At 44.3% G+C, this 27,018-nt stretch overlaps 1 protein-coding gene across 1 annotated transcript in view; it reads left to right on the forward strand.

Annotated features, from left to right (window-relative positions):
- The window catches only part of EPS15 (epidermal growth factor receptor pathway substrate 15), a 792,619-nt gene that overhangs the window by 127,511 nt on the left and 638,090 nt on the right, over positions 1-27,018 (forward strand). The window contains exon 2 of the mRNA XM_069232684.1: positions 21,267-21,308. Coding sequence (XP_069088785.1) covers positions 21,267-21,308 — 42 coding nt within the window. The remainder of the gene's footprint in view (positions 1-21,266; positions 21,309-27,018) is intronic.

Here is a 27,018-nt window from a genome sequence, read left to right on the forward strand (position 1 = left end):
GACTTGTCTTTATAGATAGCCTGAATAGCCCCAATAAATTTTGAACCCAACTTAAAACTCTCCATAACACATTGTAAAAAAAAATAAAAAAATTCACCCAGTCAAAAGCTTTGTCCGCGTCAAAAGTAAGAACCGATAGGGGAACTTTTTCAGAAATCGCCAAATCTACTGCACCCAACAAGTCATTAGTTAACTTGTGCAATTGTCTACATCTATTAAAAGTACTTCTGCAGTTGTTCCAGTCAATGGAGGGTGCTAAAGAGAGTTTCCAAGCTTGGCCTTTTTGTTTTGATCTACCTTGTACTACTGGATGGCTTAGGTTCTGTGACTGACAGTCTGGGTTCTGTGTTGCACCCTGGTGGTGCAGTTGATGCTTATATGGAAATGAAAAAGTGATGCTTACTAAATGTCTTTTTCTACTTCCAGTAGTAAATTCGAAAATATATAGAGGGCAATTGGAATGAAGGACAGACAGTAAATTTCTGTTTGAACTGGCCCTTTTGTCAGAGGCATTCCCAAACTTTTTGCCTGCCTTCCTCCTATTTCCTGACCTATTTTTGTTGGATTTAGGGCTCTGAGCACTTTATCACTGTTGATCAGTGCTAAAGTGCATGTGCTCTCCCTTTTAAACTTGCTTTGATTGGCTTGCACCTGACTGGCACATTTAATTTACCTGCAAGTCCTTGTACAGCGGTATCCCTTGTACCCAATGCCTGTAAATTAAATGCTACTAGTGGGGTTGCAGCACAGCTTGTGCCACCCACATAAGTAGCCTTCCAAACTGCCTCAGGCCTGCCACAGCAGGGCCTACATGCGCAGTTACTGACATAGAGACCTGGCAGCTAAATTAACTTGACAGGTCTGGACCTCCCCTTTTACTACATATGTCACCCCTAAGGTAGCCCCTAGCTAGCCCTATGGGCAGGGTGCTGTGTATGTAAAAGGTAGGACACATGTCTTTATGTACTACATGATCTAGTAGACTCAAACAGCCCATGTAGTTTGACTACTGTGAGTGCTGCCCCTCTCATAGGATTGCATTGGAAATGCCCTAACATATATGTCTGTGGTATTGTCTGATCTATGAGGGGTGGCGTAGGCATGTTTATTATGGTTGGAATGGTAGTGAGAAATGATACGTACTGGTGTAGGTGGATTTTTTATTACCATTCTAGAAATGCCACTTTAAGCAAGTGAGCATTTCCCTGTGCATATGACTGGTGTTTTGCAGCTTGCCTCCAGTCCACATAGTGGGGCAGAGTATCAGCTGGGCTTTGTGCACACTCCTCAGACAGCCTGTACCCAGGGAGGGTGGAAGTGTCACAAGAGTGCATCTGCATACTGAATGTTCTTCTTCGTGAGCTGGGAGAGGTAGAGGCGGGGCACACCTGCATCTGTAAAGGCTGTGCCTGGCCTCTCACAAAGGACTCGTTTACCAACTACTGATGTCCGGAACCAGTGCTGAAGGAGAAAGGGGACATTCCTTGAACTGGTTAGTGCTGTTTGGAACCCCATTACCACTTTATGGAAGATGCGCCACATGAATATAAGTACAGGGGCTGTCCCCACAATTTTAGACCATAATGGATTAAGGAACTGGACACTGAATGCAGCGGAAAGGACTCGCCAGGAACCGCCTTGGAACTGCTCTGCTGCTGTGCTGACCTGTGACCTGCTAGGTCACTGAGAGGAACTGCCTTCTTAACCCTTGTGCTGGCCTGCTTGCAGGGACCATGCAGGCCCTGTGCCCCATTGCTTTCTTCAGGGGCTGAGTTGTGTGTCCCCTTTTCACCTGCATTTCCCCTTTCTCAAAGCACAGGAAGGGCGCTTTGCCCTTTTTGTTTCCAGCACAAGGGAAGAAATGCATTCTGGAGTCTAAGCACGTGGTGAGCACTTTATAATTGTTGCATCTGTGTAGGGTGAGCGCTTTGAGCACATGGCCAACGCTACATTTCTCTTTTGCCCCCTTTGACTGAGGACTGATGCCTGAGCAGGGTTCCCTTAGTGTAGTACTTTACTCGACTAGTGCCGCTTAGGTAGATCAGGTGCGCGTCCACTGGCCCCTTTTCCTGTGGTTTGGCTGAGCCACCCCACACCCCTCTCTGGAAGAAGACAGCAGCGCAAAGGAGCTTGGGTCCTTGTGCTACTCTGCTGCTGCTTCTGAGAACCCCCATCGAGGGGGGCCCTGCTCAGGGTTTCAGCTGAGGACAGTTTACTGTGGCAGGCCTTGTTTGGGACTCTGCCAGCACCTTTTGGAGCAGAGGGAAGGTCTGCCCGTATTGCCGCTGGGCACCCCTTCCCTTCAGAATAGTCACTGCCACGACCTGGCTGAATCAAACAGAAAAGCACCATGGCCCTTCCGCCGGCAACAGGAGGCTGCTGCCCCCTGACCGACGTAGGAGTCGACTGGGCCTGACAATAGTGCTGGGCCACACGCCCCAAGACTTAGAGGGCTCCGAACGCACTGTCACGGTGGTGTGCGGCTTGGGTGGATGCCACTAAAAGGAATAGCCGTCCTCGTTTATGTGAGCGGCTTCCTAAGTGATCTCTTCACTCGTGAAGCCCCCAGGGAGAGTTCCTCACAGTAGTGGATGCCTTGTGTGCCACCCTTCCCCCTGCTCTCTGTTCTCTTTCCCTGAGGGGGTGGCGTTGTTGCTGCAGATCGCAGGATGTTGTGGCGACCCTCAACAGAAGCCCCCAATCCTGTTAGTGCTACGAGGGTGTGCAGATCTTTTACCAGTTTTCCTCTCTCTCTACCAACTGACGCGTTTCAGGAACTGAGGCCAGGATGTGTTGTTCCTGGGTAACATCTCGTCAGGATTTGCGGGCAGATCGGGTGGAGGGTATGGAGTGTTTCATGATAATGTGTGTATTATGACATTTGCCATATAGAAATGTTCTCACGACGTGCTGGAGATAAGGATGACTCGCCATTTGGGGAATATTTCACTTAACGTGCATTTATGATGATGTTTTGGCATTCAGGGTAATGTTTTTATTATGACTTGTGCTTTGTTTGTGATAATGACCTGGCTACTGCTTGCATTTGCAGAGTACTAGTAACCTGTGTGATGTTCTGACAACTTCTTGTATAACAGGGTATTATTGGTACATGTTGTGTTTGGTCTAATGATGTTTCAAACAATAGTTTATTTTTTATATAACTTGTAGCGTTTCCTTTGTGGTATATTTATTGTGTCACATGTGTATGTTGTGAAAACGCTTTACACATTGCCTCTGGGATCAGCCTGACTGCTCGTGCCAAGGCACCAAGGCGGTGAGCAGGGCTTATCTTGGGTGTGTAACTCCCTCGCCGTGACTAGAGTGGTGATCCCTTCCTGACTTAGGTGCCTACTCTAGCCAACCAGGAACTCCATTCTTAATCTCACTCCATCCAATACCAAGTTTATGGTGTGGGTAAAGCTTTTCACTTCCTCAGTTGTGGCATCATATTTTTTTATTTTGCATGGAGCTGACAGCACAGAGGGAAAATGTGGAACATGGACTGTGTGGGGGCAAAAACCGTTTTTGTTTGGTTTATTGAGGGCTGGGGCTTGGAAGCAATACTATGTGATGGCAGGAGGAGAGCAATGACGGGGGGGCTGACGGGGGTGATACAGCGACATCATGAACAGAAGGTAGGATGAGAGAGGGAGAGCAACTGATATCATATAGCAATAACATGTAAAGCTGGTAGTAAAAGGAACAACAGACGGTGGGAGGGGGCAAGCAACCATACTGACAGCTGGAGGGGTCAAGCAACCAAACTGACAGTGGGAGGGGACAAGCAACAGCTCGTTCACTGGGTACGGGCAAGAAACAACAACTGACAGTGGGAAGGGCGTAAGCAACAACACTACAACAAGAGGGGACGTAAGTAACACGGACAGCAAAGCAACATGGAGGGCAGGGGGTGTGGGATCCCGAAGCAACATGGAGGACGAGTACACAAGGGAAACTGACTGCAGGAAAAGACACGCACCCTAGTCGAGTGATGATAGAAAAAAGTAGCACCCGATTAAAGGAGTAGTAGAAGGACACAAGCACTTGGACCATGCTCCAGGGAGCGGACAAATGCAGGAAGTAGAAGTGAATGCCATAGGGACCATTTATGATAACCATGCAAATGAGTGTCAATGAAGCCAGCCCCTGGCAAGCCTGTAAGCTCCTTGTAAGTAAACAAAATTTTTAAGTGACGGCGCATGTGTGGTATCATGCAAGACCTAAAAAATACTCACATTCATAATGACTAATCCTTCTGCTTGATTTGTTCGAAATTACTTTTCATGTTTCATGCGATATGAGAGGTGGGGTAAGAGAAAGGGTAAAGATGTTTGGACACAAGAGGATAGCACATGTTTATTAAGCGATAAGAGAGGAAAGGAAGTTTTGTATGCATCTTTTTTAAACGTTTTTGTCCAAGAATAATCTTCTGTTTTTCAACGCACCCATTCACTACCGAATGTATCTTTCCATTTTGCCTGGATATAACTAGTGGGATAATTTCTTTAAAACGTATCGGAAAAGTAATGTTTACCTAGGTGTTACAACACCAACTGTGCACTTACTAGCTAATATAAACCTAAGCTTAAGTAGCACGGCGATTTTTATTGAGAAGAATCCCGCTGACCCATGTTATGAGGAGCTTTTCTTAATGTGGCTGAAGTAAAAAGGTACTAAAATGTTTGTGAAACTATACCCCCCTGCTGTCGTGTTCGGTTAGTTTTGGGCCTGCCTTGTTGTCCCCCAGTGAATTATCCAGTGAAGGTGTTCCCCGATTGTGTGCCATTGGCCGCGCATAAGGATGTGCTGGACCAGGGGGTGTACCCAAAGTGTCCCTGTCCTGCACAAAAGTGCAAGGGGGCAGACGCCCCTTAGCGTCCACTGAGTTGGCTGACGGTTTTTACTTTTTATTTTTATCAGCTTTATTTAAAGCTTTTATTAGCATATGTAATAACATATCCACACATGCATCTTATAACTCCACTGAACAAGGCACAACATATTCCTGCAAACATCCAGCCAAAAATCACTGCGGTAACAGCACTGCTTAAGTGTTGTAGAGATAGAAACCTCCGAAATGAGATACGGGTGAGGAGAACGATGCAAGTGTGTGGAGTTAGCTCAAAATGCTAATCTGTGAATGTTGTCCACTTAAACCAGAGCGCAGCAGAGGCAGATGATTCTGGCGTGACTCCGATCAGACGGAACAGAAACAGTGATAACAGTAATAATGAGCCTCCTATCAGAGCATCACATATCAGCCTTCTCTTCACCCTGTGTTCTGTGCTCCACAAACCGGCCACTGCATCCACCAGGGTCAACAGAGACGTGAATACCCTCAGGCATGCTTGAACCCCAGCCTGTATCCTTCACATCTGCCGGTCTTAAATTTGTTTTCCGAGCATGATTGATGGCTGAGTTTAAGTCAACAAAACTGTGTTTCAGTGACCCCTAAAAACGACTTTTGTGATGGGTACCACTTTCAGAACGACTTCTTGCATATTTTCATCCATCCGTCAAACTCCTTACAAGTTGTGTTGGTCTGAATTCCTCCGTACAAGCATGGTTAGACCTTATTTCTTTGATTCAGATTTTCCGGGTGTAGAAACAATGAACCCTGTTTTACCAGCCAGAAATCCGGTCGGTATAATCGCCTTGGAAATAGGCTGCAGTACCTTCTGGCTTTCACCTTGGCCCCCTTCCAAAGCATAGGGGAATAATTTAGCACTCCTGCCAGCTCCTCACAAGCAACATCCTCCCCATGTTCCTCAGTTGTTCCCACTTCCTTCTACCATGCCTCAGGCCGGCTGCCTCAAATACATTTACCACCTGCTAAATGGAATTGGGAATCCTGACTGAAATACTGGCTTGAAAAAATGGATCCACGTGGTTATTGTCATTACCCATGGTATAACTCGAAATTGAAGTAAACAGGTTTGGCGCTACTGGTCGGAAATTGAAGTGTTGAACTCCTGAAATCTGCACACATGCATGCCCCTCACTCTTAATCGTGACCTTTGTAGCTACTTGGTCATTCTCTGTAGCTGAATGTAAAATTCGTCCATATCAAGTACTGTTTCTCTGATGATAAGCAATGTGCCTTGCAGTGCTGGATCTGCTTTGATGGTCACTGTCCAGCACAGCATCCATACGTTCTGGCATCTCAGCAGGTTCTCTAAATGTTAAACTTGCCATGTGGTCGTCTCATCTCCTGCTGCTTACATACTAGCCCTTCACCTCGATAGCAGTAGTTTTCTGCTCATTCTCAGACACTTTAGTTTCAACCAGATTCAGTACAGAGCAAAGTCTGGCATTCGCTCATCAACAACGTCCGCTTTGGCTATGCACCTCTTTCATGGCTGCTATCAGATCTCATTAGCTTTTCGTTAAGGCCTGGGTGCACCCCTCCAGGGTTCTTATTATGATGGAAATACCACTCTTGTGGGAGACATTTTTCAGTGGTCAGTGCCTCTAATCTATTTTGATGCACTTCTGTGGACAGAGAAGATAAATCTTTCTGAGAGTGGCCCTCTTATCTTCGATGCTCTGTGTCCCAAGGTACCAAACGCTGGGCAAGACAGCATAGAAGAGGGCGATTAGGCTTTGAATTAGTACTTCTACTCAAATTGCTTTTGCTCAACCAGTGCACAATTCTACAGAGGCAACCCCAGCCCAGACACATCGGGAAGGGGTGTAATTGATGGAGTGGTCTCTTCACTGGTCCTCTTCAAACCCAACCACTGTCCTGCAGCTAGTCAGAACTCCATGTTTCATAGAGCTTTGTTTGTCTCTTTGTGACCTCCTTGCCCCAGTCATGTACTGGGGCTCTCACTGTTTTTCAGATTTTGTTCTCAGCCACAGAACTGCTGGGCATTGGGCACTGCCATATCTCACACACTGCACAGGAAACAGCTGCTTCGTTTGTGGGGCACCCCATTGTCAATCTGGAATTCTTTGATACTTGGATGTTACCAAATTATATGCCATGTCATGAACCCAGATACAGTAGGAAAATCAGGGATCCTCGGAGCAGGAACCAGCTGCCGTCCAAGTACTTACCTGCACATTTGCTCCGCAGCTGGCATTTTTACCTGCAGCCATGGCGGGGAGGGCAGTCCTATGTATGACTTCCCACTATAAAATCTGTGCGGTCTTGCATAATTGGGGTCCTGGTGTTGAGGTAATTTTGAATTACATCTATGAGTGGCCAAAGATCAGACTTGTCGGGAAACATTCAAGGATGAGTGATGTGAGCTACCTCTCTCCGGAGCCGCACAATACCAGCCGTGCCATTAAGGACCCTGATCTTTACATTACCACACTTTAAGGGTCACAGTTGTTTCTCTTTACCCACAGGGTTTGTTGTAGTGGCTCTTTGACTTCAGCCAGCGGGTGTAGTTTTGGAATAGTTTGAACATTCCCTCTAAGCTGTAAGGCTGAGAAGTTAGAGTTAATTGAAAAAATAGTTGAATGCTAACCCTATTAGCTCAGTCCTCGTTCCAAATTGGTGGACCACTTCTCTGATAACGTTCCCTGGTACTTTAGGCGTGCTGCAGACCAAAAATCATGACCACAACCTGTTTGAGATATAGGGGTCCTTGAGCTCTGAGTATACTTAAGATGCTAGCCCATTCCAAAACTAGTATTATATACTTAATGGGCTTGTGATCAGTTGACCAGCGTAACTGATCTTCCATTAATCGTATTGCGGTGAGGAGAGAGTAGTGTGGCACCCCAGTCCAGTTTGGCCGGTGAGAGTTTTCTTGTTGGTATTTTTAGGTGAAACTGGTTCACTGGGGTTCAGACCAGCTTAGTTGTGTATCCCTGCACCTGAGCCACTAAGAAACCACTGCAAAGGGCTGTGTTGGCATTACTGGACTCGGACTCGTCAGCTCCTTAAACTGATTGTGGACAAAACTATAGTAAGCTTGGTTCCCCAAATTGACAAATCACTCCTCAAATCCGTGTTCATCCAGCTCTATTTCAGCAGTTCCTGATGCTCTGGGCTCTCAGTGGTAAACCGTGGTACCCACAATGGAGACCGCAGGATGCAGAGAAGAGGCTTCCCGTGGAGGATGGCTGTCAAAAGGCTGACGTTTCTTATCAGAGTTCAACTGTGTTTAACAAAAACGTTGAGAGGAAAGGGTCCTATCCTTGATTGTTTTAACAATCGTTTTCTCTCTTCACTGGGGCCCTTCCTGACCCTCGCCTTGGCACCTTAGCTTTGGTGTCCTAGGATGTGCTCTCTAACCTTTGCTTGTTCTGACATGGCCTTCGGGAAATGAACAGTTTCCATTTTTTTCTTTTTGCACTTTGAGCATTTGTTTCTGTGACCGACTCCTTGGGGCCTCTTTTCCTTTTTTTTTTTTTTTTTTTTTTTTTTTTAAAAAGCTCAGTTTCTTGTCACCTGCAATGCTTATAGAAAAGAATTGACCTCCAAGTATCGGCTTTGTTTAGCTTTAGAGTCGGAGATATTCGGCCTGAGGCCGGAAGTTAGAAGGAACACCATGCTTCCAGTCTGCTCATACAGTGCTTTGGGTGAAGTGCTTGTTACAACACAGCCTTTTGCAGTAAACACTGTGGTCTGATCCTCATTTGTACAGAACGCGCTTAGCAAGAAATTATAAACTTTCCACTGCCATTCTTCTAACAAAAAAATAATCTTTCAGGAAATGAACAGATTGTAAACGCTGACAAGAGGTACAAAGTGGATACGTTTACTGCTTTTGTGAATGTAAAATGTGAAACACAGTTAAGAACAGGAGCACTGCCAGTGTCCTCTTGCGTTGCAATCCAAGTTCAGCCTTAGACGTCTAGCCCGGATGTAAATCATCTCCGTGTATTGAAATGTGTGCATAACGCCCATAGCAATTTTTGTGTACACTTCTGAGTGACGTGTTTCGTGAAAGGAGCACTGCTAATGATGAGTACAAACATCTTAGAAGACAGTGTCGGCATGAGGTATGAAAATTCAATACCACATAAAACAGAAACGCGAGTGTGAACATTTTATAAAATATGTTGTGGGCCCACTGCACCAAGCCTCCTCCCTAATTTCAGTATTTTTTTTGCCGAAAAACGTGATTGCAGCTTCTTTTCTAGATGAGGAACACATAATCTCTACTTTATACTCTTTGTTTCTGTTGCCACGCTTATTTCGTTCAAGTTGTCATTTTTGATTGTCATCTTTCCAATCCGGATATCATCACACACAAGTTTTATTTCTGCGGTGATCTCAGTGTGTGATCTTAGATGTTGCCTCTGCCGCCATCACAGCTGTTTGTGTGGAAACTTGGCTTGCTGCTGCTACTATTGTACAGATGTTTGTGTGCGCTGGTCCCGTCTGTGCTTTTCGTGGCCTTTGTGAATGTATGTGAGGAAGGTTGCATTACTGCTACCCAAGGCATGTGATTGTTCTGTGTGTACGAGAGACACTTTCACTGTTGATGCCTGTAAGAAACAAGATGAAGATTTGGGGTGTGACTATCCACCATAAGGAAAACCGACAACCCTTTCCATAACATATACACCTAGTCACTAAATTAATTTGAACTCTACCCCTCAGATAGTTGTTTCACAGAGTAGGCTGGCATCATTTATTGCAAAGAATATAGGATTTATGCAGTATCAAAACCGTAAAAAAGTCAAAATGCAAAAAATTAAACCCCCAAACCTAATTAGAAAATAGAGTAAAATGTAATAAACAAAATAACAGCAATCCAGTCAGGGGAACCAGAGATCTGAATTTTCAAAGCCTTAAGGGGAAATGGCACCAAAAAGCACAAAGCACCAATGATAGTCTGTTGTTGTGGTAAACTGGTACCTAGGCATAATTGCAGGCTGCTTGTGATGGATCACAGATCACATAAACCAACCATGTTTGTTCCAGTCAAAGATTTTACCTTCTGACTTCAGTCCTTTTAACTCACAATCTTATTAAACTTCTAAAGCCCCTCAGGAAATTAGGGGAGGCATTGAGAGATTTGCAGGTTGTCAGGCAGAGGCCAACATTAGAGTCCATTCCAGTTCCATAGCCACTAGGCAGCTGGGTAATTCCAGGAAAAGGCCTGCTTTCCTGTAGCCACACAGGTGGTAAGCCAGCTGACCATTGAAGTCCACGCCCTTTGTTCTAGGTACAAGATGGAGGAGACACAGTCCTTGAGGGCTCCTCTGTGGTCACAGACCGCAGGTTCAGTAGTCTAATGATTTCTCACAAGTCCAGAAAGTGTTCTAAAGTGGGGGCCTGCAGGTGCCACATTTATACTTGACACTAGCTAGTTGGTGGGAATGACTCCTAGGCACTCGTTAACCATAGGGTAAAAGTTCCAGGGTCCAACCCTACCAATTTTGGGTACTTACAAGCTGACAAAAGGCTTCAGCCACACTCAGCTTGGACTCTGAAGGCTGTGGGTGGGTGAGGGTGCCAAGTGTATTATGGCAATCCTAGTGCCCTTCCACATCTTACAATAAAATCCAGTTTGAGGCAGTCACTGTACCCTCAACAAATCAAGAGAGAAAGAAATGTTTGGTAGAAAGAACGGCCCTTCAACCACCAAACGGGTTCTATAAGAATTGTCTTGGCATCCTTCTCTCTCTCTCTTTTTCAAGTGTGCCCTGAGTGTTGCATGTTGCTCATCAGACCTCGCAAGAAGGATTAGACACTGTGCTATTTAAAGGAGGCCCACAGCCTCCATCCAACCTGCATAATCTGTAGAATTTAGAGGTGTCATCTCTGTCCAATTTGGGTCAGCTTATTGTTTGTTTCTTGGAGTCATTTCACTCCTTTTTCACACTAGTCAGTGCTAGGCACTGCATGGGAAAGCTGGCGAGCCAATAAAAATTAGCCTCCAAGAGCTTCAGGCAGGGTAAAGCTAGATCTGTAAAAGTTATGTTTTTTCTTAACTTTTATTAAAAATCCGACTTTACCATTGCATTGGATTTTGTTAATAACTATCAAAAATAACGATTTAATTATTTTTTGTAGGTGTTCCTATTCCTGAGATAAAGAGAGGGCTAGGTTGGTGGGGGGGGGGGGGGAAGGGGTGGATGGGTGGGTGGACAGTGTTGTCTTTTTACAACAAAAAAAAAGCCAAAGAAAATTGGATTTGCCAATGCTTAGCTTTGCTCTTATTTGTCTTTTTAATTCCCTGCTGCTTTCCTTGCATGCCCCGTAAAATTAGATCTGCAAACTGCTGTCCACTACCTATTTAATTCTTTGGCTAATGAAAGGTTTGATGCTTTTAGTATCTGTTTGCTGTTTTAAGGCCAGACGAAGAAACTTGTGTGTGCAGCACACAGTGAGCTGACGTTCACACATAATACCTGGAGAGTGCACCCAGGGAGGGCACTCTGTTTTGAGGGTTAAGGGTTGCTGTTGAGTAAGACTTCTAGGAGAAGTCCCACATGCCCAGACAGGAGACAGGTCCTGGCAGGAAGCTGAAGGGCATTAAGGCAGACCCTGAGCTCTCCCTCATCAGAGACAGAGCAGTGGAAAAAACAAGCTCCCAGAAGAAAACGAAAATCTAGAGACCAGGAGGTTAAAACATGGATAGTCCTAGTGACTAGAGCTGGATGAAAGCTTTATGGGCAGGCTGAGGAGAGAAGAAATAGGTGCAGAGGGCAGTGGTGTGTGCCCTCTCCCCATTATTTCTCTACTGTGAGGTCTAAACGCCCAGGAGCATTGCTGGGTTGCTGCCTACTGTGACCGTGTCTGGGAGGAGCTGGAGGGTGCCCACCATATCAGCCATCTCCTGCACTACCCGGAGAAGATAAACAGCTGTTGTGTTGCGTGGCAGGAGCCAGCTGGGCCACTTGTGAGTGGGGCTCCCCATACAACCCCAGAGTCTAGCACATGCTGTGTGCCCCACTGGGGGCAGGAGCACTCGGAATTGGAAAGGAAACGAGGCGGTATGTTTTTTAAATAAACTGAAAGAAAAACATTTTCACGGTGGTGCAAGATTGCAGTTAAAAAAAAAAAATGTCTGAAGGTATAGCCCTGCCTCAGAAGGCATTGGAACCACCTCATTTGAATATCAAGCATGGGGTGGCCCAAAACGCAGCGGCTCCATGTTGTGGGGTTTGGATGCTCTGGGACAGAGATAGAATCTCCCTGAAAACCATAGGGATCTTTGTCCCTAATGTCATGTCCCACTACATCTCCCAGGTGTTTTTATTGTTGACCATGGGAGAGGTTCTCCAAGGTAGCAAGCACTTCTGGAGCTGGGCCTTTTAGCCCAAAGGCTTCAAGTGCAGGGCCATCTGTTGATGGATCCTCAGGCTTGCATGCGAACATGTATTATAATAGAAAAATCTTTTGCCACCAAGTTATTGATATTTGAAATATTTTACTGACAATCACAAAGTTAACATTGAGTCATTTCATGCCCTACTGAGTGATACCATCCTTAGTGATTTTAATGGTATTTGATTTGTTTGACACATTTCCGCTTTTATTACTGTGATGACAACCTGACAAAGCCTGTGGGCCTGCTTTTTTATTATTATTCCACATGGTATTGTCTAGTATATGTGGGGTTTTGTTGTGAGAAGTTCCAGGGCTTGCTAGGGGTGTAAACTGTTCAGAGGGTGACAATATAGGTGTTTCCCTGCCTACATGTATATATTTGTAAATTAATGCATATTATTGAGTAATCACTCTCCTTTTTATGAGTAAAAGCACTGCAGACTGGGATACTAACCCACATGACCTCCCAAAGTAGGCCTTAGACTGCTCTGCCTTGCTAACTTGAGAGAATCAAGTAAATGGGGTACTTGATTCCCAGTAGGAAGTGTGTGGACTTAGTACTCGAAGGGCCCACGCCCTTTCCGACTAATAATCTACATTCTTACACCTACTGTCCAGTTAAATAACCCTACTCCTTTATAGTGGAAAACATCCAACATTACTGAATGTAGTCCAAAGACTGTTATATAGTGTAATGCAAAAAGTCTGTGATGCACCTGTTAGTGGCTGAGGGGCAGAGAGGCCTGATATTTCTCTCTCTCTGTATTGATGGAATGAGCTCTGCAAGACTAGCCAGGTCTATATAGGGGTAAAAATTAAAATTAAAAAAATACCCCGCAAGAATGGTTGTCACGTTTTAGGCCTACTAATGCGGAGGATCTACTCTATTCTGAAGGTCTGTGATTTAGCATTGGATTGCTTGAGATGATATACGTCTTCGATACAGAGCAGTGTCTGGCAGAATAATGTGATTATGAAGGATATTTGCTTAACTATGGGACTGAAGCTGGAGGCAGTGGGCTGGGTTCTTAATGTTTCCAGTATGTAGCCCTCTTTTCTGCCAGAGTAGTGAGTTGATCTCTTTGGAAGTCATTGCTTCAGAATTTTAGTAATTTCAGTGAGTTGCAGGAAGTGCTGCCTTTTGGAAGTGATTTATTTTGTTAGTTCCTTCTTTAGTCAAAGTTCAGCAGCCAGAAGTGTTATAGAGGAAGTAAAGAAATATAAACAACAATGAACAGTGTAAGAGATGAGGCCGTTTCTTTAATATAATAAAATGCACATCCGTATTTTTCTACCGCATTGACAGAGGAAGAACGTACCTGACAATTTTATATAAATTTAAAGTTGAAGGTACATTTTTCACGACTAATTTGCACTATTGGATTGTACAGTGTTATGTTTATTTATGTGGACCTCTGCAAAACCTATTTTTAGATTGTTTTCCATGTAGATGATCGAACTATAGATTTCGAAGAATTTCTTGTGTGACAACCCAGTTGCTTTCTGAGCATTTCACTGTGAATCATTTGAGTTCATATTGTCCCTCAGGACCTATTAGGAATCAGTCTGACACACCCACTGCTTTCTTTCATTGGGCTCTTTCTGCTGCCTTGATTTACTCACTCCAGGGTCGAGGCACAATAAGGACAAAGTGCTTCATAAATACAAAACCAACAACCCAAAGTGTCTACAACACGTTCAAACAACTGAAGCTGCTATTGGACTACTTGTAATACAGTGAATCTTATTCTTCGCTTATGCTGTTCAGAATGACAAGGATAGCGGTCTTGCTGGCTGAACCGTCTCATCCACACTGTTAGCGGCATGCTTTATTACTGGGTCTCATTCTGTTTCCTAAAGACCAGGATGGACTCAACTATATTCCAGGGACCACTTGTATTGACTGACAGCCCTGCAGATGGTGCTGATTCTCTAAGGGATCACTTAAAGCAGATGGAAAGTCTTGAGCTGGTGTTACTTCAGCATTCTTCAGCTGGTCTCCGCCTTCATACCAATGCACAATCCGTATGCAAGTGTGCATGTCAGGCTGCAAAATCAATACGTATGCAAGTGTGCCTGTCGGCTTTAACAGCGTGTGCCTCTGGTATAATTAAAAATGATGTGTTGTATATTGTTAGGAAGCAATGTCCTTACTCTCTTATCGGCGTCACATGTTTCATCCTCTTATGTGGCCTCTAAGGGTCCCAGGCTTTTGTCAGGACAAAAGAGAATGCCCCAAGATATGTCTGTTTGATCTAATCTGTCATATGTAGCCTAATTTTCCTTTCCCTATTTAGTCTGTACATCAGACGTACAACAAATAACTTGCTTGGGGAGCACATGCCCATTTTTTTCGTATGACTTTGTACCTGTAAAGAAAAAAGCAACAGGACCTGGGAATGTGGTAATGTTGTAAATTGACAGAAAATGACATTGCACGTATAGACCTATTGCACATTCTGTCAATTGACAACATTATCATATTTAGTTGAGTAGTGCCCATGTAAGTTACTTGTTGTATGTCTTAAATCCAAACAGAATAGGGAAAGGACAAGAACAGAGGATCTTATGATCCGTGGCACCTTCTCAGGTGGTCCGCAACTTCTTAGAACATTATATAATATTAACAGATTAATAAAGTGTAAATAAATGAAGAAAGAAAAGGAAATTACATTTTTTTAATAGTTCTATAAATATGAAGGATTTTGAAATTGAAGGCTAATGTAAGTTGGTGTCCTCAGATTGATTTGTTGGAACAATGCAAATGCATCAAATCGAATACGGTATAGGCGATGGGTGGCCTAGGTTGAGCTTAGAAGAGCCTCAACCTTCCCGTTAAAATGAAAATGTAAATGTTTGCGCGAATTAAATAAACCATTAAATCATTTTTTATATTTCTTTGATGAATGCATGTTTCTGTATTTTTGTGTATTGTTTTAGGGTGGAAATCATTGTAACTGCTTAAGCCGGTCCCGGCTTCCAGTAATAACTCAGTAGGGGTCCTGGATTCCAGTAATGACTCAGTAGGGGTCCGGCTTCCAGTAATAACTCAGTAGGGGTCCCGGATTCCAGTAATAACTCAGTAGGGGTCCCGGCTTCCAGTAATAACTCAGTAGGGGTCCTGGATTCCAGTAATAACTCAGTAGGGGTCCTGGATTCCAGTAATAACTCAGTAGGGGTCCTGACTTCCAGTAATAACTCAGTAGGGGTCCCGGCTTCCAGTAATAACTCAGTAGGGGTCCCGGATTCCAGTAATAACTCAGTAGGGGTCCCGGATTCCAGTAATAACTCAGTAGGGGTCCTGGATTCCAGTAATAACTCAGTAGGGGTCCCGGCTTCCAGTAATAACTCAGTAGGGGTCCTGGATTCCAGTAATGATTAAGTAGAGGTCCACAGAAGTCCAAAAGTTAAGAACCAGTGTCTTAGAATTTCAAAGCCAGTCTTCAAAATTCCCAGGTGTAACCAAAAGAGAGGATTTACTGTTCTCTGTGATGGTTATTGTTCTCATTAACTCTCTCAGTACAGTGTGCAGTCTGTGCGTGTGTTCTGTGCAGCTGGAAGATTCCAGCTTAGCTTACAGGGGGAGGGGGGACGTGACATCTGTTCTTCTCATGGAAAGGCGTGAAACCATAACTCAGGTTTTTTTGAGAGTCGTTCTTTAACTTACATTAAACGTGTCTTATATTTTAGCTTGGTACTTGAAAGTTCTGAGTCATCTTCCAGATCTTGCTTTCTTCACAAAAATCAAGGTCCAGTTGTTATTTATGAACAAGGAAACATTACATTTGGTTTGATACGTTCTTCATGAATACATTACTGATCTCGTAATGGTATAAATCAGCGGTTCCCAGACTTTTGCCTTCCGTGGACCCTCACTGTGTCATTCCTGGAGCCGGGGACCCCCACTGAATCTTTATTGATATCCGGGGACCCCCCTACTGAGTCATTACTGAAAGCTGGAGACCTAATCTGTTAGTATTATTGAACTTTCTTACAGTTGCGGACCCCCTGATTAGACTTCGTGGACCCCCAGGGGTCCCCGGACCACAGTTTGGGAACCACTGGTCTAAATGAATCGAACACATTCTTGTTTAAATCTGACGGTGATTTACAGGCAAGTATCACATATTGTCTCATCTCGTAACAGGACAAAGGAAGGATTTGCCACTTAAGTACATTGCACTTTAATTTGGGTCTAAAGTTACTTTCTACAAGCAAATCTTTCAGCGGTCTTTTTAGGTCTGTGTTTTACTCCGAATCCTTTATTAAAGTTCCAAAGAGAAAAAGCAAGGTTCAGTTAATTAGGTCTGTGTTTTGACATCATAGCTGCCAAATTGACCTTCTGCCAGTGCCACTCAAATTATGCAATTTTGCGACTGCAACATTTGCCGCAAAATGATGGAGTTGTCACATTTGCCACATAAGCCATCAGGAGGCATAATCTGCAGAATTTTGTTTCTATCTCGGATGAATCAAAAGTTACTAAAATCTCTGCAAAGGTTTTTTTTGTTTTTCTTTCTTTTTTTTTTTTTCTTCTTATGTTTGATTCTTCTGCATTTTATTTCTATTCTATAGCTATTATGGGCTCCTTGTTGTGTGTTTCTATCACTCTATTTTGTTTAGTTCTGAAATAGAACGCCAGACAAGGCGTTTTTATTGGAGGCTTGCAGTATTCTCTGTGCACCAAATACAAAAGTGTAAATGGTCAGAATGTTCATCTTTGTACAGATTTTCAATTCTTCATTTGAAACCATAAGGTTTGGACCTTTAGGTTAATTTCGTATGGTGATGTCCCTTGGAGAATTTCTCAGACTGAACATTTTGACTATATTTATGCTGGATATTGGGCTTCTGGCTAATTGAGGTCATGCCCGGATCCTTGAACCCATCTAGTGTATTTGAGTTCCCCCTCTGAATGCTCATGTCTGTTCATATCAAAGAACGTTGGTTCCAGGATCTGCAATGGTTCAATTTTTACATGCTCTGGGCGAGACCAGTCAGCTGGTGCAGATAGTCAATGAGCCCCACTGAGGTTGGCATGCTCTGCCATTTGTGCTCTGGTGTTCCAGCTAAATCTGGCCGCTTGTATCACACGTGTGTGTGTGTGTGTGTGTGTGTGTGTGTGTGTGTGTGTGTGTGTGGGGGGGAGAGGGTTGTCCAATTCACTGGAGAAATTGCACCCCTTTTTTCACTTAACACACACAGCTTGGGTAAAGTAGATCCACTTTTTGCCCCCAAAGCCCCCACCTCACACCACACACACAGACCATGGTCTCCTGCTCTCAAAATTTCAAAGCTAAGGTGAAGATGGCCTCTGTCGTCACACCTGAACTTTCTACTTTAAATATCACAGGCAGTGGCTGCCTCCACAAATGTCAAAAAGGGGGGAGGAGGGGCGGTGTAACAGGGGAAACAAAAAAAACAAACAAAAAAACTTGCTGTTCCTGCCACCTTGCTCCTCTGCTCCTGATGGTGGCCCAGCATTCACTGGGACACTAGCACAGGCTCCCCAGCAATCCTGGCACTGCTCTTATGCTAAACCTCGCATGAAAGCAGCATCCAGATTGGTCTGAGTGGCTTGTTCTGGAGCTCAGACAGTGCACTGGTGTTTGTGAAGTTTCTCCAGCCTGGCTGTTCACCACAGTCAGGCTGGCGAAACCTAAGTGTGCATATGTGTTCACATGCGCACTTAGTGCACTTTACTCCCCCCTCCCATGGCCCTGCCCTGCCCCTCTCAGCACTGCTCATCAGCTGGCTCTTAGCCGGGGGGCGACGCTCCTCTGCCATTCCAGAGGTGCTGCCCCTGACAGGTGTAAACACTAATATTCATGGGTAGAAAGTATAAGTAGAGTTATGGTGAGGCGCAGGTTTGTTCAGAGTCACGCAGGTGAGGCTGACAACTATACAATTAAACGCTTGCTTACACTCACGCTTGCTTACTGTTAAACTCTTGCACAAAACACACGTTCACAAACTCACTCTGCTTGGAACTGATTCATTACTCGCATGCACTCACGTCCTCGCTTTGCCTACTTGTTTGCAATTCATCTGCTAAGCTCGCTCCTCACCAGATGTTCTCCAGCCTACACCGTCAGCAGGAACTGCTCCTCAGGCCTCGCCGGGGGCTCGCGCTGAGGTGTTCTATTTACTGACAGCCCTGCAGATAGTGCCGACTCTCTAAGGGATCACTTAAAACAGATGGAAACTCTTGAGCCGGCGTTAGGTCTGCGCGCTGTGAGCAGTGGCATTCCAGCTTTATTCAGCTGGTCTCTGCCCTCATACCAGTGCACAATCCGTAGGCAGGTGTCTGTCAGGCTGCCCTGAACTGCTCCGCCCCTTCTCACCTCCTCATTAAACATCATTCAGACGAGTGAGTTTCGGTCGTGCCTCCCCCTTCGCTTATTACTTCCCAGCTGCCTTTCACCACAGCCCCTACACGCCCATTTCTGATGGACATCATATCACAGTGTTCCATTTTGGTTTGCTGCAGCTTGTAAATGCACGTTTTTCCTTATTATTTCATCTGCCACAGTGTTCTATACTTCTTTCTTTTAACATGGTGCTGAGTGAAAATCTTAGTCGCATGACAGTACCTTTAGGGACATTTTATTGTTTGACTATTTTTTTAAATAATGTGTGCATTTATAGCAGTTATAAAGCGTTGGCATATACAAATTAATGATTCAAAGGGCTTAAGCATGCTTGACTCGCTTCTGTTCCACACGAATATTTGCTATAACAGTCTACAACATTATGTAAGGGATAAAGAACCCCCCACTAGACATACAGATATTGCAAGTCACCTTGGAGTTCCATAACCATAGAGGAACAAGGCTGAAGGCCGAGTTCTTTTATGAGTTTATGGAACTCCAAGGTGACTTGACTTAATCCTTATGTACACCGAGGGGTACTTTATACTATGTAGTACATGGTCACACCGTCACGTTTCCCACAAACCACTTAAAGCAGTGCGTGTTGCTCTTTCATATGAAATTAAATACGTAAAAGACAGGTTAGATATTTGTTGCAAACAAATATTAGAAACAGTTCAGTATGTCAGTTTAAAAAAAAAGCTGCAGTAGCTGTGAATGTGTAGAAACATGCAGAAAGATTCCAATATTTGCCTATCTAAGGAGTGCAAAATAATTTTATTCACTCTACTTGCATGTTATTAATATAGAGCAAATGGAAAAAGGCAACATTCTGTTTGTTGCTTTAAACAGCTGTTTAATTATGTTCCGTGACCTGACCTGCCTTTCCCCTCTTCAGAAATTGACTGTGATAACATTGTAATAATCGAGTTCTGATGTCTTTTAATTGGTACGTGACAAGTAGCAGATTATAAAGAAATTAGTAAATGCCATTTATACAGGGATTACAGAATCCCATTTATTGTATATTATCTCTGTAAAACACATTGGAAAAGGAATGTGCTGTGCAGACCATCCAGACTGACCTCTGTGTGCTCTTTCTCCTCTTTCGAGCTTACCAGATTTACGGAGTTGATGTCTTGGGTGCTGTCTCCAGCACACGTGTTGTTGGCCATATGGTCACCACATAGGACCTGCTATATGCGTGATAGCAGCCGACTAATGTAAACCTTATGTACTCTATCTCTCACTCGCCTTTCCTCAGATACTGTTGAGCACCGTGAACCAAGGTAGGGTAAGAGCGCCTGCCTGGGCACTTGCCACGTCACAGCAGTGCTTGCACATCAGTGTCCTTGCAACTGCTGCACTCTTTCAGCCAAGGACTACAACGTGGTGCACTACGCTATCCATCGGTCTTGCGTTTCGGCTCTTCAGTTGGGGATAAAGCGCTGTACAAATGCTTCCACAATTACTAGCATGAAGATTTTACAGTGTAGTTAGACTACAAATTTGCAATTTTCTCAGTTATATGTGGTTAGTCAACACACGTTTGGTGCTCTAGCCTTCAAGATGAGGGTAAGTTCAAAGAAACTACCAAGTACATATAGTTTAACCTGGTTTTAATCGGAATCCGTGCCGTGCACTAGTGTTATTTATAAAAAAAAAAAAAAGACCACAAATTGCAAACGTGTCCCGTTTCCAACAATATTCTTTAGCGCCCAAAATGACAGGAACACTCCCTGTTACTAGTTACACGGTCAAAAATATAGTATCCATCGGAGCTGTGGATTTGTAACATCTGCTCAAATCCACCTTAAAAAAACACATTGACAGCTGAAGCAAAGTCAGCATTCTTAAAAACCAGATTTCAAAGCAGGTTTCTTGTATTAAAATAGAAAAGTCATTTTCTGTGACTGTTTCCGAACCCCTATTCATCCAGCCTGAATAATTGCCTGTATGTCATGTACCTGAACAGTCCCTATCGCAGTTTACAATATGATCTAGAACCATCTCATGGAAATGAAAGTCGTCTTGCATTTAATTACCTTCTAACTCAATCCTCCCATATCCTTCCACCTCCCAAGTCAGCACTGGCCAAGAATAATCTCTCCATCACAGAATGATCAGTTCACGAATGCATAACCAGACCTTTTGTCTTTGTTAGTACCTATTTTGCTGGGCTCTGGCCACTTAAGTCTGACATCCTAGTAGCAGGTGTTGATTTCTTGCATAGCCTTCCCCAAATGTTACCTTAGAAGCTGTGTGAAGCCTTGGGCCTCATGCAGTCTAGGGCCTGGCAACGTTGGTTCCCACTGAAAACCGTTACTAGAACTTATTCCGGATCCCGAAAGAGAAACGAATAAAATGACATTCATCTTTTTTTCCCTTTTTGTTTTTTCTTCAGTATTGTTATTTGCAATTTCTCAAGAAAGTCATCGGGAACAACCGGTTTCCTGAAGCCATTGCCAGTTCATTGTCGACTTTGATTAAGTTAATGCTCCTACCCGCATGCAATGTATGTGACAAGACGCCAGCCACTCGTATTCAATGCTGCTTGTGAACGTACATGCGTTATCTTTTGTATGTATATGAGGGAAAAAAGTGTAACCCATGCCATTATTCCTTATGTTTTTTTGTTTTTTTTACAGCTGTCAAGTGCGAACCCTTTGTATGAAAAGTACTTTCGACAGGTATTTGTACACTTTGTTTTTATTCATCGTGCTTTGTGTATTCAGCATTGTTTCTAGAGGACATTTACAGGGATGGATAAGGCCTGTACTTTTGAATGTTATAAACTGAGAGATTGTTTGAAAGTTGACTGACCATTGCTCTGAAAAACACAGTAGTATTTAGATCAATTTTATCAAATCTAGTCCCAGAAATAAAAATCACTTGTCTGCGTCTAAAAGCGTTATTAGGGGTTACGGGTGTGGCTCCCAAGAGATGGGTTCTGGAGATAAGGGAATGTGTTTCATTATGTCTGTTGGCCTTCTCTACAGGCCCGTTTGTTAGCATGTGTAGCAGCATTTCCTGCCAAACTTGATTGCCGGCCGACTCTGATGTAGGCACAGATCTCTGTATTAGGTCTGTCTGTTATATACCAATAAACAGATTTGATCCATAAAAGCATTATTAGTCTAAAGTCCTCTTTCAGAAATACGTTCATATACTAATGAACATTGCTATGTTAGCTCCGTCTCAAAATACACACACTGGTTCCAAGTGATTTATCTAAACAAACATTAACTTTCTAACATGGTGTCCTGCTCAGGTGTTGAAAGTTCATTGATTGGCGTTCGACATTCAGTACCACTCACTGAGGCTGCACCGTTCATCAGGCATTGAGAATTATTTTATCTTTTATATAGTGAAATGGTTACAACCAGCTTAGCAGTGAAACCACACAGATTAAGCACGAGCAACGGCAGGATAGGCTTTCTTAGGTCAAACAGACACAGGAGGCGTAGCACCAGCACCAGTAGCAGCCAAGGCTCTCAAGGCCGATCCGGGCAAATAGGAGACCGCAGGACTGTGGAGGCCCGAAACGAACACTGAGATCAGGAACTGGCAAAGGCAAAATAGACGACAAATCCACTGAACAATACACCACTGACACACACAACCTTAAAACTGCAATGAGACTCTGTTTACCTTAATAAAGTGTCCATAAACACTTGTTTATGTACAGATGACATGCCTTAACAGTAGTCAAAAAATAACATTTCTGATGGATACTTCTAACTACATATTCTTCACCTTGTGAACACCCCCAAGTGCCAAACTGGATCTGGAAACAAAAAAACAAACAAAAAACAGTGGTATTGTGTGCCAGTAGGTGGCGTAATGCAACTCCTCCTTAACCTCATTCTGGTCCGAAGTTGATGAGCAAAACCACATATAAGCAGCAGCCATGTGTGTTGACATAAGTTCCTTTCTTTCCGTGCCTTCAAATGCCAATATTGAGCTCTGCTACTCTTTTCTAGTTGGTCTTGTACTGACTGTTGCAAACAGATGTCTGTGGCAGAGCCCCACGAGGCGTACCTCTGTTAGTTTTTGGTACATGTTTGTTATTGGTAAGGGCAGGTAAGTACCTACACTTAGAAGTAGGCCCCTAACCTCCACTTAGTTCCACTTAGGTCTCAGTAAATTAAACCCAGCTCAACCCTTGGTAGCTTGGCAACGAGCAACAAGGCTTAATTTAGGAGACAGAGTGTAAAGCATTCAAATATAACAAAACAGTAATTAATTAAAACACAGGAAACAGTTTAAAATTCCAAAACCAATTTATAACAATAGATTATATTTTTATCTTTAAAATGACACAAAAACGAATAAAATGGGATAAGGGGAACTGGAGCTATGAATTTTTAAAGAATTATTGTTTTCTAGCGCCTAGAAACAAAAAGCGCCAATCTGGCCATCTGGTCGCACCTCGACTGGGGCAAAGTCAAAGTTTAAGGCCGACCGCAATGGAGCCTGGCTCGGCTACGGCCTGCGGGAGGCCTCAGTCAAAAGTTTACCTTCAGACTTTGTTGTTTTTCTGAAGATTTTCTTCAGTGGGACGAACCTGCCAGTCCAATCTGACCTCCTGGAACTCTTCCTCAGATACGCGTCGTGGGAACCCTCGGTGGAGATTTTTACCTTCGGACTTAGTCGTTCAAGGTGAAAATCCTTCGACCGGGGCGAACCCGGATCTTGATCCGCCGTCCTTAGAGCCCTCCTCGGATACGCTGGCTGGGAGGTCCCGGTCAACTTCCTACGTTCGGACGTAGTCTCTTTTTTGGAGATTTTCTTCACAGGGATGAACCTGCAAGTCAGGCCGGGTCGCGGTTGAGCAAGCCGGCTAGAGTTGGCGTGGCGGTCGGTCCCTCTATGGAGCTTTTTTTCAAAAGTTCTCCAAACTTATGGATCTTCTCCCAGATGTTCTTTTAAGGTTATTTTGGGGTCCACAGCTCACCCCAAAGCTCCAGAAACTCTGAAATGATCCTTTTGGGTGGGGGGGGGGGGTGGACTACAACTCCCAGGATGCACTTGGTGCAAACTCCTTTTTGGCCACTGGACAGTGATGAGCTGGTTGATTTCTTCAGGAGTTGGTGCAGGGGACTCTGGTTAGCAATGTTTCACCTATAGCAAACAGGGAGTCCCTCCTTGAACCAGTTGAAGCCAGGCAAAGTCCTTCTTGTGGTGAAGCCCAAGTGTGCAGCTGGTGCAGTCCTTCAGAGTGCAGGGTCCAGGTGCAGGTCCGGGGTCCAGCAGGGCAGTCCTTCTTCTTCTGTAGTTCTTCCTGGTAGGGATCTGGTAGGGAACTGAGGTGTGGGTGCAGGTCTGCCAGTTTTATCCCTGCTCCTGGGTGAAAAACAGGGGGGTCCTGATTCTCCAGTCAGGGGCAGGGTCCTTTCCCCTGTGATGACCACTTCCTGGGAAGTGTGGCAAAAATCAATCCCAGGAGGCAACATTCTTCAAAAATCCATCATGGCTGAAAGTGATTTTTGGAGGTTACATCTGGCTGAGCCCACCCACTGGTGTGGCTAAAAATCATAAATACACCACTCTCCTGCCCTCTCCTAATCTAATCAAGGGGGCATCTAGTTGTCTGGGGGTGTTGCTGGGTTGCTCCAAATGTCCTTCTCTGCCTTTGAAGACAAGTTTGGCAGCCCTCCCCCTTCCTGCATCACCATCTGCTGAGAGGAGATCCCCTCCAACAGGCACATCTCTTTGTGTGAAGCCAGGCCCTTCACACCTCATCAAGGCAGCCTGGCCAGGCTGCCAGAGGCTGGCCGATCAGAACACAGCAGCAAAAACAATGCAGGGCTGAAGTTGGCAACTTTTCAGGTAAAGGTTAAAACTCTTTACCTGAACAAGTTATATTAAATCCAACAACTGGAAGTTGTGGGATTTATTATAACAATTAATTTGATACCAAACTCTTTGTATCTGTCACTTAAGGGGACTTATAAAATTAAAATAAAGTCTCCCCATTCTAGCCTATGAAGGCCACTCACTACAATGAGGGAAAAACGAATTTGGCTGTTTTTACCTCACTAGGGCTTATAAAACTATTTTTATAAGGTCCCTGCTTATAGTTACGTGGTACCCAGCCCTAGGGGCATATAGGGCACACCTTAGAGGTGACTTATATGTAAAAATAAGGTTGTTTAAGACTTTGGAAATACTTTTAATTCCAAAGTCGAATTTGCATATAACTTTAATTTAAAAGCAGCCAGCAAGGCAGGCCTGCCTTTAAAATGATCCTGGGCACCTCAGCAGTGCACCTATGGGTGCACTACCTATGCTGGGGTCCCTAAACCTACATGCCCTACCATATACTAGGGACTCATAGGTAGGTTGACTTAGCCAATTATAATTAGCCTAATTTGCATACTGATTTTACACAGAGCACAGGCCCTGGGACTGGTTAGCAGTACCCAGGGCACCATCAGAGTCAGAAACACCAGCAAAAAGTGGAAAATGGGGGAAAAAAGTTAGGGGGCCTCTGCAATCAGCCCTGTTCTCTCACAGTACACAACTCCAAGGCTTATAATAACTGTGCACAGATGACTCCAGAAGTCTTCTGAGAATGTGAAATGAAGCTCAGTGTGACAACCTAGGACCTGCACCTAGTCATCCCTATGGCAGTTCTTCTTTGCGGTTGAAGTTTTTGAGTCAGTCCAAAAAGAAACATAAGTCATCCAAATGGGCCTCTGCCCTGTCCCACTCGTTCTCCAAAGTAGGCACGAGGGCATCACGTGCTTTCAGGTCTTAACCCATTCTCATGTGGAGTTGATTCTGACCCCTGTGCTTATGCAGCCCAAGTTTCCGGGTTAATCGGCGACATTTCAGGAGGTCAAGCCTTTATGTAGAGGCAATGACTAACATTCTCTGCCCTCTTCTGCCTCCCTCTGGCATGACTCTGGGCCCCAAAGATCTGCAGGCGCCTCCAGTGAGATTACAGCTGACAGATCGGTCCTTTGCACAGTTTGTCCCCCTTGGACCCGCTTTTGGTTCTTCACCAGCTTTGCTGCCGACTTTGGGTCAGATGTCAAAATCTGTGCTGCTCCCTTGAACATCAAAGCCAACAGGAACTCCTCTGGCACTAGGAAAGCGTCCACAGCCTTTTGTGGTGTCTGGCTCTCAGACGAGTTCAGCTCATCCGATACCGGATAATGTAGTGAACCAATATTTAATCCCTCTGATTCTGAGACGATGCAACTACAGTGCATTTCTGCATAGACACTATTAAGTTTTTGGTTCAATCTCTGAACAGTCAACTCTATGGACATGACAGTGGATTTTATGGGGCTGAGTTCACCCCTCCTATGATGAGAATAACTGGTAGTTGGACCTATGCTGTGCCCGTATGTTGGATATCTCACCTGATGCTTGGTTGGTTTCTCCCCTGGACCAGCAATAGAAGAAAGTACACCTTCTGCAACAGTCATCAGGAGAGCTGCTGAAGACCTTGTCCGCACCACGTTTGGAGGGGGAAAAAAACTCAATATGCTTACTGAGCTCCTTCATCCTGATCTCACAGCTGCGGCCATGCACCAACTGAATCTCTTCTTACTTTAAATGAAGCTCTGACTCATATGCTCATAGGAAAGTGGGCAAAGTCATGTTTTGCTCGTTCGGCCAATTGACAGGTCTCACGTTGCTGTAGACCGGCTCCAGGCAAACCTGATTTTTCTTTTCCAGTGTTAGACCTGTCAGCCTTAGGGTGGTCTTCCACCAAACTTTTTGCCCACTTGCGTCCATGTTGTCTGGATTTGTGCTCTGTTGGCCTTAGGACTTTGTGCACTTTACCACTTTTAACCAGTGCATGTGCTCACTCCCCCCTAAAACATGGTTTGATTGGCATATACCTGATTGGCATATATAATTTACGTGCAAGTCCCTTGTAGAGTGGTATACCATGTACCCAGGGCCTGCAAATGAAATGCTACCAGTGGGCCTACAGCACCCATTGCGCCACCCACTTCAGTGGCACCTTAAAACGTGTCCCTGGTGTGCCATTGCAGCCTATGTTTACTTGGCATTTAAAATCCTTTGCCAAGCCTTAAACTCCCCTTTTATTACATTTGTCAATCCCTAAGGTAGGCCCTAAGTAGCCCGTGGGCCAGGGTGCTGTGTAATTAAAAGGGAGGGCATGTACGTTTTAGTTTTACATGTGCTAGTAGTGAAAAACTCCCAAATTCATTTTCTCACTACTGAGATGCCTACCCTTCTCTTAAAGTAACATTGGGGATTCCTTAGTAAAATTAATAAAGTGTAATTCCTAAATCGGAGGTGGTATATAGCTCATGTTTGGTACCTATGAACTTGTAATGCTAAACCTTTTTTAATGGTAAAGTCGGATTTAGCATCACAAGTTTGAAAATGTTTTGAAAAGTTGGCATTTTCCTG

This window comes from Pleurodeles waltl, chromosome 4_2, assembly GCF_031143425.1.
Source record: "Pleurodeles waltl isolate 20211129_DDA chromosome 4_2, aPleWal1.hap1.20221129, whole genome shotgun sequence".
Taxonomy (NCBI): domain Eukaryota; kingdom Metazoa; phylum Chordata; class Amphibia; order Caudata; family Salamandridae; genus Pleurodeles; species Pleurodeles waltl.